General features: G+C 40.3%; 1 protein-coding gene across 2 annotated transcripts; it reads left to right on the forward strand.

The window, feature by feature from the left end:
* Positions 1–526: 526 nt before the first annotated feature.
* Positions 527–10,866, forward strand: LOC132821595 (SLAM family member 5-like). Of its 2 annotated transcripts, XM_060834268.1 has the most exons (7): positions 527–564; positions 1,249–1,427; positions 2,572–2,681; positions 2,773–3,123; positions 4,157–4,429; positions 6,990–7,100; positions 10,385–10,866. In XM_060834268.1, the coding sequence occupies exons 3-7, from the start codon at positions 2,669–2,671 to the stop codon at positions 10,396–10,398; spliced, it is 762 nt and encodes a 253-aa protein (XP_060690251.1). In that variant the 5' UTR covers positions 527–564; positions 1,249–1,427; positions 2,572–2,668; the 3' UTR covers positions 10,399–10,866. The 2 variants fall into 2 exon arrangements, with proteins under 2 accessions (XP_060690251.1, XP_060690250.1); XM_060834267.1 differs by lacking the exon at positions 527–564 and having other exon boundaries at positions 1,148–1,427.
* Positions 10,867–21,891: the final 11,025 nt, after the last annotated feature.

A 21,891-nucleotide genomic window follows, 5' to 3' on the forward strand; every position in this document is an offset into this window, starting at 1 on the left:
AAACAAATCACTCTGATAACCACATCCTCTCTGAAAATCAGCTCTTCATCGCGAGAGATAAGTATCTACCAAATTACTAATAAGAACAATCTCAGCCTCACAAAGTCAGAAGCATCTGTGATCAAAAAAAGACAAAGGATTGCTGGATGCTAGAGATCTGAAAGAAAAACAAAACCAGAAACTGATGGAGAAACTCTACAGGTCTGGCAGCATCTGTGGAGAGAGAAACAGGGTTCAAGTTTCGAATGCAGTGAGGCCTCATTCTCTCCGGAGTTTCCTTCAGAAATATCTCCATATGCAGAGCCTTAAACACAGCTCGAACTACGCACTACACATGAGGAATTTGTCACGTACTTTTGGAACTGTCGCTGCACATCGCCCTGCCCACAGCTCGAAGTCACTTGGACTGCGTTGTGTGTGTGAGCAGTCCACCACACGTCAATCAGCCTACCCTCAGCCTGATTCCAGTTTATGTCCCGTGTTCAGGGCAGCGCGAACAGATGGAGAGAAGCAGCAACTCAGAGAACAATGTGTGAGTCTGAGAGAGAGAGACCCAGGGACATGGTAAATAACCAAGGGTGACAGAGAGGAAGCAGAGCGGGTTCACTGTAAACTCGTTTAGAAGAAACTACATTCTTTGATTTCAGAATGAGGTGGTGAAAGTATTTGACCCAGTATTTCCAACAAAGTAAAAAGGAATTGTCAAGTTAATAAAGTGCTGGAGTTGAATTAAAACACCGCGTTTTATTCAGTTTGAAATGAAGCGCAATCACAGATTTTCCGGAAATTAAAAAAAAAGCATTTTTACTTGTTTGAAGTCAGGAAATTTGCCAACAGCGATTTAATTGTCCTGGAATAACAATATTTTACCGGTTTCTGTATTTTTTAAATGAAGAAAGGTCTCTGAAATATTAACTCTTTCTCTCTCACTCCACAGATGCGGTCAGACCTGCTGAGTTTCTCAAACAATTTCTGCATTCGCAGTTCTTTGGGGTTTTTTTTTCATTATCTAGCTCGTCATTTCAATGATTGGTGAGATATTTTTCGCTCTCTCGTGTATTTCACAGGTGAATTACAGACTCATCTTTAATATTATTACAGCACTATCAGATGAACAGTTTATTGAGCCAACAGTGTGTGGAGCGAACTGGGACAGTTTTGGAACCGAGCTGGAGTACTAAAGAATTGAACAGAAGCAAAAACCGAACATGGATCTGAAACATTAATCTTCTCTCTTCGTCCACACAGGCTGCCTGAGCTGCCGAGTTTTGCCAGCATTTTCTGTCCGTGTTTGAGGAATTGAATTGTTCAGTACCGGCACCGGATTGCTGTAGCACAACACACTGCCTGGGTTTGCACCTGCTCTTTTCTCCGACGCTGCCTTCCCGAGTATTTTGAAAGAGGAATGTTATCAAGTCTGTCTGGAGGTAAGTTGATCACTCACCACGGGGTTTAAGAGGTGAAGCGGCGGTCATTATTGGGATTGTAGATTGGAGATGAAGGGAAAGCACCGTGAACTGTGCCTACAAGTGGAAGTGGTATTTCGATATTGATGCGATATGCCAAGCTACGTGGCGGACCGTTCCCTACGTTAAAGGCACTATATAAATGCAAGTTGCATATAGATTGGAACAGAAAGTCGAATCCTTTTGGGGTAATACATTATTTTTAAAATGCATAGACAGACCAAAATGTAAAAGTTGTCCTCTAGCTGTGAACCTGTTTCTCCACATCAATCCAGTGTTCTTACTGAGTATCGTGCATTTTGCAAAGGAGATTTGTGAGTGATTGATTGCATTTTTTTTCAAATATAACCTTTTAAATAAATAAGGCAAGTTCCTGGCTAGAAACATACCTAAAATGAAACTACACTTTTGGACATTACATTAGCGATACAGGCGGCGGGCAATACCATACCTTTCGGAACCATTAAAGCAGGGATTCATTGAGGAATCAGAGCGCCGGTTAATTTATTTCACACAACTCACTTGTTTCAAGTGCATCTTGTTCCATTTCCAGTTTTTAATCCCTGAGTGGAACAACTTGCTTTAAGAGGTCAGGCTCTCACTGGTCTATGGTTCTAACTTGGGAGCAAGATTGAAGATACAGCCGGTTATCTGACAGAGTCTCTATCTCAAACTATTTTTTGTCATTGCTTTTCTTCATTGTTTTAAATATTTTTTTTGAATACCGATCATTCAAGATATCCCTCTCCTGCTTTTTGTCTGTTCCAAACATTTCGGTTTTTTTTAAAGAAGGAACTCTTTAGCTTATTTTTGATTCCTTCCCAGCACCTTCACCAGGACACCTCCCACGTTTTTTCCCCCCAGTTGCCTGTTCCTCCTTGGATTGTTACAGTGTTAAAATACAAACCTGGCAGCAAACAACGTTTTCTCCTGAAGGGCAGAATTCCAATTCCCTTAGTCTCGATGGCCTCTCCGACAATAACCCAGACCCATCATTGGTGTTTCTACACATACAAAATACCTCAACCCTACTTCAATTAAATGAAAGTTAGATTCCATAAAATGACAATGCCATTACTCAAAAATACATTTTATTCTTTTACAGATAAAATTCTTTTAGAACCAGCTTTTGAAAATAACAAACGAAAATTAAACAGTCCCCTTCATAGATAAAAGAAAACTTCTATCTCCTCAATGTGAAAATGCTGGTTTCAGGTAAAACATTTTTGGAAGTATTAAGTTTATTGCTGCTCAGAAGGATAAATATTCATAAATTGACTGTGCATGTGTTTAATTTCCCTTCCAGTGTTCCACTTATTTACACTGTGTGTGACAGAGATCTCAGCCATATCCATGACCATCATTAATGCAACTACGGGTGAACAGGTTTTATTTCCCGTGCCTATCCATTGTGGAGCTCAGTATGAAGTAACATTTCTATCAAAATCACCAATTATTGCTAAACTTGCTTCATGGGGAATGGAGACATTTCACAAACATACATTCTATGAGACCAGATTGCAAAGACACACAAATGACTCTCTGGTACTGCAGAATGTGCAGATTAATGACACAAAACTGTATGGAATACAAATCGAATGCTATGATACAGTAGTGATGCCGATGACCGAAACAGTATTTGATTTGCGAGTGTTTGGTAAGTTGCTTGAATATATAACTTCAAAATAAATGCTTTTAAACTTATTGCAAGCCTTTGACAATTACTGGAAAGTGTAATAGTATGTTCACTCAGTGAGAATGTTCTCAGATTCTAATGAGGACTCTAACTAAGATCAGGAAAATGTCAGGACTGCAGATGCTGGAGACTCAGAGTCCAAAAGCAAAGCAGGTCAGGCAATATCTGAGGAGCAGGAGAATCGAAGATTTGGGCATAAGCATCCTCCAAAGTACAACTCTCCTGCTCCTCTGATGCTGCCTGACCTGCTGTGCTTTTCCAGCGCCATCCTTCTTGACTCTAACTGAAATCAGGAATGCAGGAGAGGGGGGGGGGAGGAAAGCAATGTGTTGACTCCGTGAGTCTCCTTCTCATTTTCCCAGATATTTCACTCATACAGCCTGTTCACCAGCATCTGTAAGCAGAAAAGTTGTTTCAAATTTTGAAAGCTGTACATTTACAGCTTTTACATTAATTTTTTCAGACTACAGGAGGACAAAAGAATTAACTGGAGGTTTTTTTTTCTGGAGAGAGATTCCAATGACAGTATCTTTCCATCCAAACTTGTAGTTGTGTGGGTGATAGAACAGTCATTTTTTAGCAATCCAGCAATATACACTTTAAACCTATGTGCTTTGCTGGAATGTAACTAAGTATTTGAAAATTACTGAACACAGAGCCTTTTGCTGAGACTTTTGATATTGCATTGATTAGAACAAACTCAAGAAACCCACATTTCAAACAATGGCAATAATTTATACTGCAGGAGAAAAGGGTACTGATCGCTTGACAAGTTTAGTCTATTTGATTGTCCAAGGCATTATCATGGGAAAATAATTTGTAAAGACTGAAAAAAGTTTTGACAACCCTTTTCAACAATATTCAAAATGGAGCAATTGCTTCCCAATAAATGTAAAATGGCAAAAGAAATTAGAAAAATAAGTATGAAATAAATAAAAATAAGAAACACAATCAAGTTTTACCATTTGCCTCTTAACTGTTGTTTCTATTTTAGAGCCAGTTTCAAAGCCTTCAATGACAATATATTGTTCAATTACAAGTGTCAACCTCAGCTGCTCCGTCTCCAAGGGAACAAATGTCACATTGTACTGGGAAGAACAATCTTTGTCTGGAACCATCCATAGAATCTATGAGGGAGCGAAATTGGTGATAAATTATGGCCAAGAACAGGACCAATACAAGTACAAATGTGTAGCACAGAATCCAGTCAGCAATGCAACCAGTGACCTACAGATACTAGAGATGTGTAATGGCGATATTTCTAAAGGTGAGAGGTTGTAAAACTACTCTACCATTGTATTTGTCTGTATTTTAACTCATACCAATTTTCATTCATCCATTACCACTGTGCTCACTGACCTACATTGGCTACCTTTCCACGAGATCTCAATTTTAATATTGTCATCCTTATTTTTACATGACTACTTGATCTTGCCCTTCTCAGTCCTGCAAGCTCCTCCAATCCATTAACCTCTGGAAATTCTATTCTGGCTTCAAACACATCCCTAATTTTAATTGGTCTGTCATTGGCAGCCATGCTCTCAGTTTCTGAGGCCTTAATCTCTTCATCTCGCTCTACCTCTTTACTCCCTTGAAATGCTCCTTAAAAACCTATCTTCTTGACTATGTGTTTTTGTGATCTGTTTTCCTGTCCCTTTATGACTTAGTATTGAATTAGTTTGACAATGTTCTCATAAAATGCTTTGGAATGTTTTTCAATGATAAACGCGTTGTACTAATGTCGGGTGTGATAGTTGTCGCAATGAGAGACAGGATATTGAAGTAGAAGCACTTTCTCACACAGACATCTGAATAAAAGGAAATGGATGCATTCTATACGTGTTCAGTCATATTTGGTGAAAATTTGATTAATTATTTACATTGGGGAGGGAAGCAAAATGCTGAAAGTTTGATTTTTATGTTTTATAGATCTCACTAAAAAAGTAAGTGCCTGATATACATGTAACACAAATTCAAGTATCAAGTTGAAACTGATGCCATTAATTTTATTAGCGTTACAATCATTCAGTGAATACTATTTACATTGGAACAAACAGCACATTGCAGTTACTTGGCTGACCAACATTCAACTGATGGAGTGAAATTTAGTTGCTTTGTCAGTGGTACATTCGCTGGTTGTACCACTGTGACTACACCACTGTGACCATTCTATGACTCACCCAAACAGATGGCTCATCACTCAGGCATGTACCTGGGTGGAATCAGGGAACTCAGTAACTTCAGGATGCATTTCCCAGTGGGTATAGTAGCTCTCTATCATACAGTATCACCAGGAATGGTGGTTACTGCTGATAAATCAGAAGACCAAAGCCGAGGATTTATGGTGGTGCCTGTGGAGTATGGTAATTGGAGTGAGTTTGTCAAAGGAAAGCATAGAGAAGCCAGTGGGGTCTGGAGGAGGTGGGGAAGCAGAGTTTGGTAAGCATTTAGGACAGGTGGAAGCCTTCACTCAGGGTTGTCCAATGTCTCTGCTGCTCCTAGTCTCACCAGGTAGAAGGAACAACAAACACAGTCTCTCAAAATGTACTTCTATGTTGCGCAAATGTCATGTCCCCACTTTGCCACCCTAGAATAGACATTAAGTGACCAATTAAAGGTTTCAATTATCTTCCAAGCAGGAAGGCCATTCTTGGAACTTCCCGACACAATTTGACGGTAGTGAGTCAGGCTGCTGGTGGGTCTCCACCCATACCTTCCTGCCAAATGAAGCCAGCTTCCAATCTCCTCATCTGCTTCCAGGGAAGAAAAAAATTCCACTCAAAGTCTTTTACAATGGATATTGTTAGTTAATGTAATTCATATGTTAGTCTCAGCTCAATAGCAGCATTTTGAGTTTTGAATTACAAAATTGGAATTTCAACCATCAAAGAAGTTTAAATGGAAGTGTGATAGCTGAGTACTTAAACAAATTCAAAATCTTTGTTGTGACCAAGGCAGGGGTTAAAAAGACAGGTGGGGGGAACTGTTTCACATTTCAACAACTGGACTTAACATTATAAAAATGCTACATTTAATATTGCTTGGCTGTAGTGAACACTGTGTGTATTTGAATGCTACCAAAACCAAAACCACGCAATGATTCCACTGTGCATGAAACTCTTGCATCTAGAGTGTGCAGGTACATTTCACTTTGCTCAAGATATTTGCATAAAGGAATAGAATTAATCTTTGATTCTGAGCATTTTTCTTGGATTCAGCTATGTGCCCTCTTCAACCGGGGTTTACAAACAATGATTCACAGAAACATTCTTCAACAACTCGTTTCTAATTGAGCTCAGATGTTTACATTTAGATCACCGCCTACACGCCTGAGTGATGGCCTTAGAACAAAAGACCCATCACATTAAAAGCAATGCTAGTCAAGAATCTAATGTCATCATTTTGTCCAATTCGTAGATGACACGACAATATAATTTTTTTTAAATGCATGAGACTCAGTATGTGAGTTTGACTAATTATTCTTGATTTTTCTCCATGTCCTGAAAACTGTTTTTAAAATCCCACTTTGCTTAAGTATACAAACCAAGGAAGTAAATTACCATATTTTCCAGACCATGATGTTTGGGAGCATTTCTTGCATTAAAAACATGAAGTTTAGCTAACATTTTTCCATCAAAAAATTGCATAATATTTCCCAACAAATATGGTGCTCATACAAGAAATTATATCACAGATCAAGACGATAGTATGTTTCACTAATATCAGCCATATATACACATATTATTATAAAACAAATAATTGCACTGAATAAATCGACAGTTCAATGACTGAAATGCATGACAAACTTTAATTCCTCTCTATTTTAGTTCAGAGACTGACTTGGACAACTCGCAATTTTTGTGCATCAATATTGCTGTTAGCCTTGATTGTAATTGCATACATCTGCTACAAAGTGATCATCTGTGATAAAAGAGGCAGTAAGTATGACCTTTTTGGACATATGGCACCTTCTCCTGAAAGATGGTTACCTCCCACTTTGAGACTCCATCTTGGCATATCACCAAACTCCACAAAATTCAGCCCCAGATTATTACCACCCTTTATATTAAAAAGTGATTCACCATTCAGCTCCTAAAAGACCTAGCTCTAATCCTAAGCCAATGCCCCCAACTTGAGGGAATAATTTAATTATATTCGATAGAATAGTTTTAACATCTTTTAAATACCTCAATGGATCAAGCCTATATCTTGAGCATTTAAGAGAGTACAAGCCCAGAAGAAGAAAAAACATTTGGCATTAATAATGATGTCTATCTGCATTTCCTGGTCTTGAACTAGTCTTCACCTGCAGCTGTTGGAGGAGCAGTAATTCATACCAGAAATAACTTTGAGGCTAAATTGAGCTTGGTTGCCATTGGTTGCAATGTGCCAGTGACACATAACCTGTGAATTAGGGACATGACTCACTATCACTCAAGCACTACCTTAACACATATACTCACAGCCACTTATTCATTCTCACTCTTATAGTCACTCATACCCTCAAACAAGCTTGTGCATCCTATCTTCAACGATTAACCTTGAAGTACTTATCTGTGCATTTATCCATCTTCTTCTAAGTTTGAAGTAATTCACTGTTTCTCATGTTTGTGGCAAACTCTGTCCTATCAGAATTCAATCCACATATTCTTTTACAATCCTAGAAATCTAAAACAATATCTTCTCAGAGCATTATCTTCTCCAGATTAAACAATTATGGATGCTGCAACCTCTCTTAAGGACCCAGTTATCTTCATCATTGATTTTTCTTGTGCTGCTTGGATATTCCTGGATGTATTGGACCATTTTTACATAGATGAGAGGTGTTGGTCCTTTCCACATATTCATTAGCACTTCCTGGGATGTGTTCTAAATTCTAAAATTGTATGATATAATAAGTATGATTTATGGTTGCTGTATATTGAACTTTTGGTATTGGGAGTTAATCATCTAAACCTACAGCTCCCTTGATTGCATTGAGCTCACCGAGACTATGACCACAATGGGAGAACATCCCTGAGGTTTCTTTGATGCCCCCGTACATCTTTGGCAGAGGATTGACTGAAATCATGGGGAGGTGGCCTAACAGCTTAGGTCTTCATGGTTTTCATTAGTCATGCACTGAAATTAGTGTGAGAGAACAAGAGAACGCAATAAAAATTCTTCCCAATTTAATTTTAATTCTCATGATTTATTCCCCTTCTGTAATTTCAGCAGTTCACACTTATACATATTAATTCACATTTTCCATTTTGACCCCTTACTAATCAAGAACCTATCTATCTCAGTCTCAAATACACTCAATGATTTGACCTCCTTCTGCGGCAATGCATTCCACAGATTAACAACCCTCTGGCTGAAGAAATTCTTCCTCATCACAGTTCTAAACACTCATTCCTTCACTCTGACGCTGTGCCCTAAGGTCGTAGTCTCTCTTAGCAATGGAAATGTCTTCTCCACATTCATTCTATCCAAGCTTCTCAATATTCTGTAAATTTCAATGACATCCCCCCTAATCCTCTGAACATTATCTTATTTAGCAGCCTTCTGTGTAGCATGTTGTCAAAGGCCCTCTGGAAATCCAAATAGGTCTCATTCACTGGCTCTCTTTTGTCTAACTTGCTTATTAGCTTCTCCAAGAATTCTAACACATTTGTCAGGCATGATCTCTCCTGATGAAGCCACACTAACTCAGCCCTATTTTACCATGTACTTTCAAGAACTCTGCAATCTCATTCTTAATAATCATCTTACCAGTGACAAAGGACAGATTAACCAGTCCATAATTGCCTGTCTTTCTGCCTCCTTCCTTTTTAGCAATGTTATGTTAGCTATTTTCCAGTGTTCTGGGACCCTCCCTAATTCCATTGATTCCTGAAAGATCATCATCAATGCCTCCACAACCTTCTCAGCTATCTCATTCGGAGCACTAGGGTTCTGGTCCTGGTGATGTATCCATCTTTAGCACTTCCAGCTTTCCCAGCACCTTCACCTCTGCTTCCTGGCTCTCTTAAAGCTCTAGTATGCTATGGTGTCTTCCACTGTGAAGTCTGACGCAAAGAATCTATTCAGTTCCTCCACCATTTCTTTGTTCCCCATTACTCCTCTAGCCTCATTTTCCAGCATTCAATCGCTACTATTGCCTCTCTCTTACCTTTTATACATATACAAAAAGTCTTGCCGTCTGCTTTTCTATTACTAGCTGGCTTACCCTCATATTTCATCTTCTCCCAGCTCTTGTTCCTTTTTTAGTTATCCTCTGCTGCATTTTAAAGGTTTCCAAATCCTCTGGCTTCCCACTAATCTTCACCTTAGCACTGCTGCCTCACAGCGCCAGAGATTCGGGTTCAACTCCTGCCTCAGGCAATTGTCTGGGTGGAGTTTGCGTGATCTCCCCGTGTCTGCGTGGGTTTCCTCTGGGTGCTCTGGTTTCCACTCACAGTCCAAAAATGTGCAGGTTAGGTGAATTGGCCATGCTAAACTGCCCATAGTGTTAGGTGAAGGGGTAAATGTAGTGGAATGGGTGGGTCGCTCTTCGGAGGGTCGGTGTGGACTTGTTGGGCCGAAGGGCCTGTTTCCACACTGTAAGTAATCTAATCTAATCTTATATGCTTTTTCTTTTGTTTTAATGTTGTCCATGACTTCTCTTGTCAGCCTGTTTAAATTCTTTATAAATGTTTGTCTGGTTCTTCCTGTCCCTTCCTGTATGTGGTGGCATTTGCAAATTTACTTTGGTTTATGTTCCCAACTTATACACTGTCACATATACACAGTCTAATCAGGAAGGACCTCATCTCTGATTCTCCTGGTGACATTCACAAGGATAATTACTTTCCCTAATTTAAAATATTAAATCCTCTGTAGGCTTTAGCCTTTATCCCATGCTTTCCTATCTTCTTAGATGTATTGTGTCAGTGGAAATGGTAACACAAATCTTGCTAATACCTAAAAGTCTGTTGTGAAAATCCATGTGTGAAGCTTGTCACTATATTGGCTGCTGTGCCCCCAAAGGCAAATAAACCTTTAAAATTTATTTGAACTCTTGCCAACTTGTCTATATTTTTGACATGTTGTAAAATGTCACACAGCAACAAATAGATCATTATAGCAGCAAGAATGAGTCCAGTCAAATGGAAGTCATTTTGAACACTTGGATGCATTCATTTGTCAACACTGAAAGAAAACAGATGAAATGTCAATTAATCATAAATTTTATTTGCAGGAATCAACAATTGACAACATTGCACATGTTGATGAGATCCTTTACAACTTGGCAGATATGAGAGTGGAAAGAGCCATAGCTCCAGTGTAACTATTCCAACTTCACTTTTTGATGTTACACTTCCTACTTGCTTCTTGACTATCTCACAGTTTTATGGCTCCATGCAAGTTTACAGATTACCTGTAGAGTGACATGCCAAGCTACAAAGGAAAGCATCACTGTAAGGAATTGCTTATATTCATATCAACACATTTGAGGCAAACCTGTGTATATAGCTATTGGGGAATGTGCTGCAGTGATAGTGTCTCTACCTCTAGACTAGGAGACCTGGGTCCAAAATGGATAATAACATCTCTGAGCAGGTTGTTTGGGAAATACCTATAACAGTTGGATTAGTCTAAGGAGGACACTTGAATTTTAAAAAAAGATTATGCATTTAATTCAGAAGGTATTTCTGTTGTGGCAATTTTAATTCATATGTAATTTCTAGATGTTTCTATGTTTAAATTCTGATGTTATTTTCTAATGTATTGACAATAAATGATTTTTTATAAAGACTTGGTTTTTTGCATGACATTTCTTTTGGAAAAAGAGTCTAAATTTAGAAAAACGATCATTTAGAAGTAAAAAGGCAGTTCTTCAAGTATAAAACCTTTTAGATCCTTTAAACCTCTTGTCCCATATTAATAGATTTCAATAAACTGATTGGAAATGCAAGAGTGAGTACAATTCATAAGTAATCACCATCTGTTAATTTTTCAAGCTCTGATTTGAATGTTTGGCCTAATTTCTTTCTTAGAAAATGCTAATAATGGAAAAAGCAGCCATTTCTCAAACAACAAGGGGCTATTTCATAGAACACATAAAAATATGAGTTAGTGAGTATACTCACCATGATAATGTGAATCAGCAAGCTTCTTTATTTTTATAAGGGGAATAAAATAAATTGTTTTCTAATAAAAAATTATTAATTATATTAAATAATTCTATTTCCACTTCTGCAATATTGTTTCAGTTGTAAATTAGGAGAAAGTGAGGACTGCAGATGCTGGAAAACAGAGTCAAGAGTGTGGTGCTGGGAAAGCACAGCAGGTCAGGCAGCATCTGAGGAGCAGGAGAATCAACCTTTGGAGAGATAAATGGGAGGGGAGTGGGGTTGGGGGGGAAGGTAGCTGAGAATGTGATAGGTAGATGAAGGTGAGAGAAAAAGTGATAGGTCAGAGAGGAAGGTGGAGAGCTCCACCCTGTCTCTAACCTATCACCTTCTCTCTTACCTACACCCACCTATCGCATTCTCTGCTACCTTCCCACCAACCCCACTCTCCTCCCATTTATCTCTCAGCCCCCTGACCCACAAGCCTCATTCCTGATGAAGAGCTTACGCCAAAACATCGATTTTCCTGCTCTTCGGATGCTGCCTGACCTGCTGTGCTTTTTCAGCACCACACTCTCGACTCAGTTATAAATTACTTTGAGAGCCTCTGAGGTTGCACAAGGCCTTATATTTTATACAAGATCTTTTTGGCAATTTCTGAATTCTCACTGACACAATTCTTATCTGTCACAAAATCCAAAAGTATATAGTTCCTGGGTGAGAAATTGAGTTAATTAATTCCCATTTTCTTTGGGCACTTCAATTGCCCTTGTAGTTCTGTAATGGTATCTGCAGCTCAGGAGCACAATGTAGGGTACATTATGCTGCATGCTATATTGGGCATTAGAGCAAGTGCCATGAATGTATACCAGAAATATGTAGAATATGGTTGATTTCTTCTGGCTGCTACTATGATCATAAAGGAGTTTAGAGCTTGTTATAGTGGTTTCGTACTGCAGAGTGAATGGAATGGTTTGACAGTGGTTTGCAGTCACCCTTCATTGCGGTAGTGTGCTGGAAATTGAGCCCACTGATATTGAACGTATTTGGATTTGGAAAGATTGAAAAACATACAAGCAAACTTACTTACTTGTTGATGCCCCTCCCCTTCACTGTGAGCATTTTGTATGGACTAATCTCTCTTTGATACCCTGGTCCACTTCTCCATCACTTCTCACTCTCCATCACCCATCCAAGGCACCTTTCCATGTGGAAGGTGTAACACATACACTTTTACCTCCTCCCTGAATCAAGGCCTCAAACACACCCTCAGGTGAAACAATCCTTTATATGGCAATGTGGTGACAAGGATTATTACCCAATCACATGTTAAATAATACCAGTGTGGAAGCCATGCAGTTGTATGCAGAATACATATAATAAAATATAATAAAATACATATAATAAATACTTTCATATGAAATGTGATGGAGAAGATCATTGGCGTGCAATGTCTCACTGCCTGAAAAACTTTGATGGAGACTTATAACATTGAACAAAGCAGATACCAAGTCTCGTTCTGATTGGCTGCATTCTGCATAACTAGATCATCATGAGGGTATAAATAGATTGCTATAAACAGATACTTGATGATCAGTGATGATATGATGGGCTGAAGGGCCTCTTTCCATGCTGTGAACTCCATGACAAGATTTCTAAATAAGGACATTACTATGGTTGTTTTAAATTTGGTATTCTTGCATTTGTCATGATGAGTGTAAGATAAAAGCTTCACCCATCTGTCTCTCTATTCAGCCACATAATGAGAAGTGTTGTATGAAATAATGAATAAACTTGTCTGGTTCCCTCTATTTGCTTCTGTCTTCGTTTGATGAGTGCTACACTGATAGATTTGCCAATTTACAGTCAAATCATTCCTTTGATGGATCACAAGGCACTATTTTGAGGTGGAGCAAAATAATTTCTTCCAGTGTCCTGGGCAATAGTTTTCCCTCAATCAACATCACATAAAGAAAGATGATCAGGCTGAAATAACTTGATAAAGGCTGGTATTCTGTCACCAAGTAACCTTTTATTCACATGGTACATACACTGACCCAGCTAGCTCAGAGCCAGTTCCTAGAATGAGCACAGCCCCTGACACTCTTTTTTATATCTGTCAGCCAGGGCTCCCTGATTGGACCAGGTTAACAGCCCTACTCAGGGAACACATAATCTATGAGGTCCACCTGGATGACCTCATCACAATCACTACCATTATCTCATCGCTAATTGACAGAGTTCCTACATTACAACACCAACTACATTTTAAAATGACTTTATTGGCTCAGGGGCACTTAGAGATGTCTGGTGGTTGCAAGACGTATATAAATATGTCTTCACTTTCTTTTTGAAAGAATGGGAATATAAAGCATAAGAAGTGCAGCATTTTCCATTTAACATATTTGGTCTATTTTTGTGTCCTGGACAACCACATTTGCAGGAAGTGATATCAATAGGAGGAGCTCAAGCTCTGGGTTTCTGAATATGACCAGCAGCCAAAGCTACTGCTGTACATTCCTTAGGCTGAGTGTGAGCAATATGGTCAACATGTTTCTAGAGGTGATTCCCCCTTCATCTGAAGGATATGGAGGCAGCGAATGGAATGAATGATTGCCGCAAAGTCAACTAAAACCAAGGAAATACATCAGGGATCTATCAAATGTGCCTCGCTCACGAACTGGTATAGTGAAATTCTCATTCATTTCACAAGAGCAGCCACAGGCAAAGTCATGGAAACGAATGTGGCTCAAATGTGTGGAGCAAGGGAGAGGAGGAGGTTTGTTAAGGCAACACGAATCAGGGACATTCTATCTCGAGAGGAATGGAAAAGAGATGATCTGAGGAGTTACTTGAGTGGTCTCAGAACCTTCTGAGGAAAGAAAGTGAACAGCCAAAGATCATGGTCCATATCATTTTCAACAGATGTCGAGAAAAGGATTTGGTTTTGTAGGCAGCCATTAAGAAGATAGAAACTAAAGAAAATGCAGTCCCAGACCCGATCAGTAAAACCATAGGAGAAGGAGGTCTTGTGGAGCAGTGGCAGTGTCCCCATATCTGATAGGTTCTGGGTTCAAGCCTCACCCCCAGGCCTTGATGACCACAGATGTCTTAGTGTTGCCAAACATTAGCAATTTGTAAATCCTTTCAAAACAGTGAGTGTGATCAAGTTTCCTCATCAGGCAGAACGAAGCATGTTAAAATACTTTAGGTACAGGTTCGTGCTGTGAGCAAGGATCATCTTCATCCTGAGGGGTAACTTCACATGTAACAGGAGGTAAATATGTGGCTGGACTGATGATACAAAGTGAAACATATTTGATTCCTGGAGCATTGAGACTGGCTCGGAGGAAGTGGGGTCTGTACAAACTGGATGGGTTGGAAGAAACACAGGGCAGAAACCAGTCTCCTTGTGGGCAGTTTGCCCAAGCTATAAGAGAGAGTTTAGACAAAACTGGCAAGAAGATAGACACCAGAATGTCACATTGGAAAGAAAAAGCAAGGAGTACAAAGAACTTAAAGAGACAGATAGCACTACAGGAGGGATAGTTTGTAGATGAGGCTCAAAGGAAGTACAGTAAGGTCTAATTGAGGTTCACTGTGCACGCAACTGAGTGTGCAGAGTGGTGAGCTGCAAACAGAAATAGATATGTGTAATAACAAAGAATTGACTCTAAAAACAGCAGAACTGCATATTAAAACGTGCAGAATACAAGGTGCTTATGAAATATATAGAAGAAAAGAAAGCTGGAGGAGGCACTAATTAACGTAAAACTGCTGGACAGAAAGGTATTATTAGAGTGCACAAGGGGTTTTGGAAATGATAATCTGGGTTATTTGTCATTTGGCATTTGGATGGATGGAAGATTGGCTGGCTGTCAGAAAACAGCCTAAATAGGTCTTTGTCTAATTAAATGGAGTTTGTGAGGGTGCTGCATCTTTTAGCACATTTATCAATGACTTACATGTAACATGGCATCAAAATTGTAACTGACATGAAGACAGGCAGAAAAGTATATTTTGAAGAAGTCAAAATGAACCTAAAATAAGGATATAGATGAGCTGAGGGAGTGGGCAAAAAAGATGGAGTATATTATGGGAAAATGTATAATTTATTCATTTTGGAAGAAGGAATGAAAATGCAGACAATTATGGAGGTGGAGAACAGTTGCAGCAACTGAGGTGCAGATGAATTTAAATGTTTATTGTGTGATTAAAAAAAAATTTGTATGCAGGTACAGCGTGCAAACAAGGAGGCTAATGGGATATGTGACCATTTATTCTCAAAGGAATTGAATATGAAAATAAAGAGGTTATGCTTCAGTCACACAGGGCATTGGTGAGAATGCTGTGAAGAGGTTACGCTTCTGTCACACAGGGCATTGGTGAGAATGCTGTGTGCAGTTTTGTTCTCTTGACTGAAGGAAGGATTTGAAACATGTTGGAGATAGTTTCGGGGAGGTTTATTGAATTATTACCTGGAAAAAGTGGGTTGTCTTAAGAGGAAAGAGGAAAGGTTTAACATATCCTGAGTGATCTTGACAAAGTGAATGTGAAATGAATTTTTTTAACATAGAAGCACAGAAGATAGGAACAGGAGGAGACCATTCGGCCCTTCGAGCCTGCTCTGCCATTCATCGTGCTCATGGCTCATCATCCAACTCAATAGCCTAACCCTGCTTTCTCCCCACAACCTCTGATCTCATTCGCTCCAAGTGTTATATCTAGCTGCCTCTTGAATATATTCAATGTTTTGGCATCAACTACTTTTCTTATGGGACAGTCCAAATTAGAGGATACTGTTTTAAAATTAGGAATCACTCTTTTAGGAGAAAGGTGAGGATAATTTTTTTTCTGCCATAGAAGACTGCAACTTTGCAACTGTGTATTAATGGAGAAAGTGAGGACTGCAGATGCTGGAATTCAGAGCTGAAAATGTGTTGCGGGAAAGGTGCAGCAGGTCAGACAGCATCCAAGGAGCAGGAGAATTGATGTTTCGGGCATGAGCCCTTCTTCAGCCCTTATTCCTGAAGAAGGGCTCATGCCCAAAACATCAATTCTCCTGCTCCTTGGATGCTGCCTGACCTGCTGCGCTTTTTCAGCAACACATTTTCAACTGTGTATTAATGGAGAGTTTGCCTCTGATCCTCATTGATTCCAGTATTGCTAGGGTTCCTTGATGCCACACTCAATCAAATGTGGCTTTGATATCAAGGGCTGTTACACTCACATCACCTCTGGAATTCAGCTGTTTTGTCCATCGTTAGAACCAAGGCTGTAATGAGGTCAAAAGCTGATTGGCCCTGGCAGAACCCAAACTGGGTGTCACTGAGCAGGTTATTGCTGAGCAGGTGTTGTTTGAGAGCCCTGTTCATGGTGTGAACACTTTACATCAATTGACTGTTGATTGAGGGTAGACTGATGGGGCATTAATTGCCAAGGTTGGATTTGTCCTGCTTTTTGTGTACCCAGGCAAATTTCCACATCATTGGGTAGATGCCAGTGTTGAACAATAGTGGAAGAACTTCACTAGGGGAAGGACAAGTTCTTGAGTACAACTTTTTGGGTACTACTGCCAGAATGTTGTCAGGGTCCCTAGCCTTTGCAGTATTCAATGCCTCCAACACATTTCTTGATATCATGTGTAGTGAAAGGATTTATCCGAAGACTGGTGCCTATGATGCTGGGGCCGACTGAAGGAGGCTGAGATGGATTATCCACTCAACACTTCTGCCTGAAGATTGCTGTGAATGTTTCAGCCCTATCTTTTATACTGATGTGCTGGACTGTTCCATCTTTGAGGTTGGGGATACTTGTGAAGCCTTCTCCTCCAGTGAGTTATTTAATTGTCCGTCACCATTCATGACTGGATATAACGGGATTGCAGAGCTTAGATTTGATCCATTGGTTGTGGGATTGCTTAAATTTGTCTATCGCTTGCTGGTTATACTGTTTGGCATGCAAGTAGTCCTGTTTGGTCGCTACACCAGGTTGCCACCTTGCTTTTAAGTATGCCTGGTGCTTCTCCTGGCATGCCCTCCTGCACCCTCCATTGAATCAAGTTTGATCCGCTGGTTTGGTGGTAATGGTTGAGTGGTGGATATGCCGAACCATGAAGTTACAGGTTGTGTTGGAGTACAGTTCTGTTGCTGTTAACGGCCCATGGCACCTCATAGATGCCTAGTTTTCAGTTGTTAGATCTGTTAAAGATCTGTTCCATTTAGTACCGTGGTAGTGCCACACAACATGATGGAGGCTATTCTCAATGTGAAAGCAGGACTTTGTCTCCACAATGTCTGTGTAGTGGTCACTCTTACCAATACCATCATCTAAATATTTAATTTCATTAGCTGTTGAAATAACTTTCCTGTGTTGAGTGATGAATGTGAACAAGTTAAGTATCAGGATGGCAGCTGGGTGAGGTAGCACAGGGGAAGTCATATCAGGTTGGGATAGGAGGAAGTCAGGGTGTGGTGTTGGTAGGATTTGGGTGGTGAGATTGAGAGATGGAACCAGGTATTTAAAATGGTTGGAGCATTGGATGGAGTTAGAGGGTTGGATGAGGAGTTTGGAGGGTCAGAAAGGGGCAAAGGATTGAGTTGTCAGTGGTTTGGGAGGGTTGTCAGAGTCAGGGCAGTTCATTGGGTAAGGCTGTGTCAGAGATTTGGATGACTCAGACAGTCAGGGAGGTTTTGAATTGTCAGGAGGTGTCAAAGGATTGAAGGGGTCAGGAGATGCCAGATGATTGGAAATGCCAGATGGTCAAAGGTGCCAGAGGGTCAGCGGGCAGTCATAGAGTCAGGAAATATGGCAAGGAGATCACTGGGGAGTTGGAGGTATTAGCGGTATAATTACCCAATAATTAAATATGGTTTTAATTTGTCTAACATTGTCTGGGTAGTTATCCAGGGAAGTCTGCTGGGTCACTGTCCACTCTTCAGCTAGAATTCAGTGTCAGAGACATTTGCGCAGAGTCCTGGGTGTTTGGACAGAGCTTTACAGAATGTTCCACTGCACAGCCTGCACGTAACACAACTGCAGGCATCTAAAATTGGTTGAGAAAGACAGAGCAGAATCATGTAGGTGGTCAACTGAATGAATATGTTAAGCCTGTTATAGAAACAACCACAACTTAGATTTGAAATGTAAGCAACGATTTTCAATTATTCAACTGTCTACCTTTGGTCTTATTTCAGCGTTTTATTGGTTTGAGTTGGTCTTAAAATAAGGGGGAGATGGTTTTCAACAAGTAGTCAAGAGTGCTTTGGGGGTGGATGTTTTTCTTGATTTCAACTTGCTCCCCTCATTATAACTTACTTGCTTTATCACAGGATAAGTACCAAAAGCAGTCGTTTAGAGTCAGAGAGTCATTGAGTCATATAGATGTACAGCATGGAAACATACCCTTTGCTCCAACTTATTCATGCCAACCAGATATCCTGTATAAATCTAGTCCCATTTGACAGCATTTGGTCCACATCCCTTTCAATCATTCCTATTCATATACCCATCTAGATGCCTTTTAAATGTTGTAATTGTACCAGCCTCCACCTCTTCCTCTGACAGTTCATTCCAAACATGCATCACTTTCTGTGTGAAAATGTTGCCCCTTAGGTCCCTTTTAAATCTTTCCCCTCTCACCTTAAACCTATGCCTTCTAGTATTTGACTACCCCGCCCCAGGGAAAAGACCTTGACTATTCACCGTATCTATGCCCCTCATGATTTTCTAAACCTCTATAAGGTCACCCCTCAGCCTCCGATGCTCCAGAGAAAATAGCCCCAGCCTAATCAGCCTCTTCCTAAAGCTCAAAACCTCCAACCCTGGCAACATCCTTGTCAATCTTTTCCAAACTTTGACAAGATTCACATATTTCCTAAAGCAGGGAGACCAGAATGAATGCAATATTCCAAAAGTGGTCTAACCAATGCTGTATACAGCCACAACATGACCTCCCAACTCCAATACACAATACACTGACCAATAAAGGCAAGCCTACCAAATGACATCTTCATTATCTTGTCTACCTGTGACTCCACTTTCAAGGAACTATAAATCGGCCCTCCAAGGTCTTTTTGTTCATTAACTCCTCAGGACCTTACCATTAAGTGTACAGGTCCTGCCCTGATCTGCCTTTCCAAAATGCAGCACCTCACATTTATCTAAATTTAACTCCATCTGCCACTCTTCAGCCTATTGGCTCATCTGATCAAGGTTCTATTGTACTCTGAGGTAATCTTCTTTGCTGTCAACTTCACTTCCAACTTTGTTGTCATCTGCAAACGTATTTTCTATGTTCACATCCATATTATTTATATAAATAACAAAAATGAATAGACTTAGCACCAATTCTTGTGACACTACACTGGTCACAGACCTCGAGCCTGAAAAACAACCCTCCAACACCACCCTCTGTCTTCTGCCTTTGAGCCAATTCTGAATCCAAATGGCTAGTTGTCCCCATATTCCATGAGATCTAACCTTGCTAACCAGTCTACCATGAGGAACTTTGTCGAATGCCTTACTGAAGTCCAAATAGATCACGTCCACTGCTCTGCCCTTATCAATCCTCTTTGTTACTTCTTCAAAAAACATAATCAAGTTAGTGAGACGTGTTTTCCAAGTGAAAAACCATGCAGACTATTCCTAATTAGTACTTGCCTTTCCAAATACATGTAAACTTTACACGTCAGTTTTCGAGTGACTTATGCTTACAGTGGGGTGCTGAAGAGAAGAAGGGGCTGCATTTTACTCTTGCCCCACTGACAAGTGTAAATGTTGAAGAGTTGCTAAGTCAAGTGAATGACCTGTCCACCCTGCCCCTTCCACAATTATATTAACAATTGGTGTGGCATTGGATGATCTGTTGCATTGGACTGAAGTGAGGTTTAACCTATGAAGGGAGAGGCACAGCACCAAGTGACAAGTCTATCAGTCTACCTGTTCCCTGTGCAACAGAAGGCCCTTGCCTCCTAGGTATTACTCCAAAAACTCAGATTATCCTCCACCTACAGCTACCCATACCCTTGCACCACATCCCCCTCGCTCCCCTCAACAGGGCACTCTAGCTGGGCACCAGGTGACACTCTGAGACACTGATCAAATTCTGATCCCATGCCACCCACCTCTGCATAAAGAACTGGAGAGTTGCCTACCTTTGCTTGGTAGCCATTCCCTAAGGCTGCACTTCCTTGCAAGATGGAAGATCCTGCCTCGATAAAAATAGAGCAGTTGGTGCTCCCCTTGGAAAGCAAGCTTCCCAGTGATATTTTAGCCAGGGTGGGAAGGGTAATCTAGTGCCCCATGTAATATGAATTTGAAGCTGAAAATTCTCCAAGTATGTCTAGCCATTTCTTTGACTCAGACTAAAGTGACCAAAGTTGGATCTGTAACTTTAAGATATAAATATTCATCACAATTGAAAATGCAAAACAAAAGTCCAAATGCTTGATGGTTCACATTTCAGTGATCTTAAAATTGTCGGAATCCAATAAAAATTTACCGGTGCATAAGTCACTGTGTGCGGGTATGGGTCCAGGTGTGAGTGTTGGGTAAAAGTGTGTGGGCTTGAGGGTGTTGGGACTAATTTGCAGAGTTGGGAGAAAAAGCTGCCAAAGACACTATGTTCTAAGTGACATGCAACTTCAGAATCAAAGGAAGGCAGCATCAGATGTCAGGCCCATGGCGCTGGACTCAGCTAGTAATGACCAGGCTTGTGAACAATATGCTTTCTTAGGCCTTATTTCCTGCTTCCTCTCTAATCTACATTCTACAGGCTAGGCACAACCAAGCAAGAATACACACACAATCCCATATGGGGTGCACCAATGGAAAAATAGCCAATTTGTCTTGCAGTAACCACTGCACTAAATCTCACATCATGGCACCCACATTTCATGAGTGAAGATTAAAAAGAAACACAAGAGGAAGAGGTGAACCACAGTATGAAAATGAGGAGATACTGGACCAATTCCGTCTACAAGAAATGACGTGAGTATAGCCTCAGGACTTTGGTGAGGTCAATTGACATCATTGGCAGCTCTTCCTTTGATAGTTGCACAAACCAAATCTGGGAAGTACAACCTTCCCTGTTTCATTAGTTTGTTGGAGGTTTCCTTCCACTCTGCAGGGCCTACTGCCCCAACCCCCTCAATTTCAATCTTAACATACCTGTTAGCGGCATGTCCATTTTAAAGCACTCTCCAGATCTTCGAGTGACTCTACTGAGGCATCATAGCTATCAGCCTTTTGATTGGGCCAAACAGTATCAGGAATCTTCTGACTGCTGCCCTAAATTGGATGACAAGTCTGCAAGAAATTAGGAAGTTGCCTCTGATAATACTGTTGAGTCAATCTTGTTACCTACAAGGATGGCCTCAGGAGATATTTCTGGCCCAATGCCAGGTTCCCAAATCCTGCAGTGAAATTTATTCTGTAATCCGAGTTTGCAGCACTCCTCACTGACAGCACAGAGTTAAATTCGTCTCACTAGAATCAAAATTCAAGAATAAAACAGTTTGCTCAGGAAGTGGTCTAGGATAATAGTTCTTATTCCATTTCAGCTACAATCTGTATCTGCCCAGAAGGAAAACAGCTGGCATTGTGGGAACAACGGTCATGTTTGGGATGGTAA

The sequence above is a fragment of the Hemiscyllium ocellatum genome, chromosome 13, assembly GCF_020745735.1.
Source record: "Hemiscyllium ocellatum isolate sHemOce1 chromosome 13, sHemOce1.pat.X.cur, whole genome shotgun sequence".
In the NCBI taxonomy this organism is placed as follows: domain Eukaryota; kingdom Metazoa; phylum Chordata; class Chondrichthyes; order Orectolobiformes; family Hemiscylliidae; genus Hemiscyllium; species Hemiscyllium ocellatum.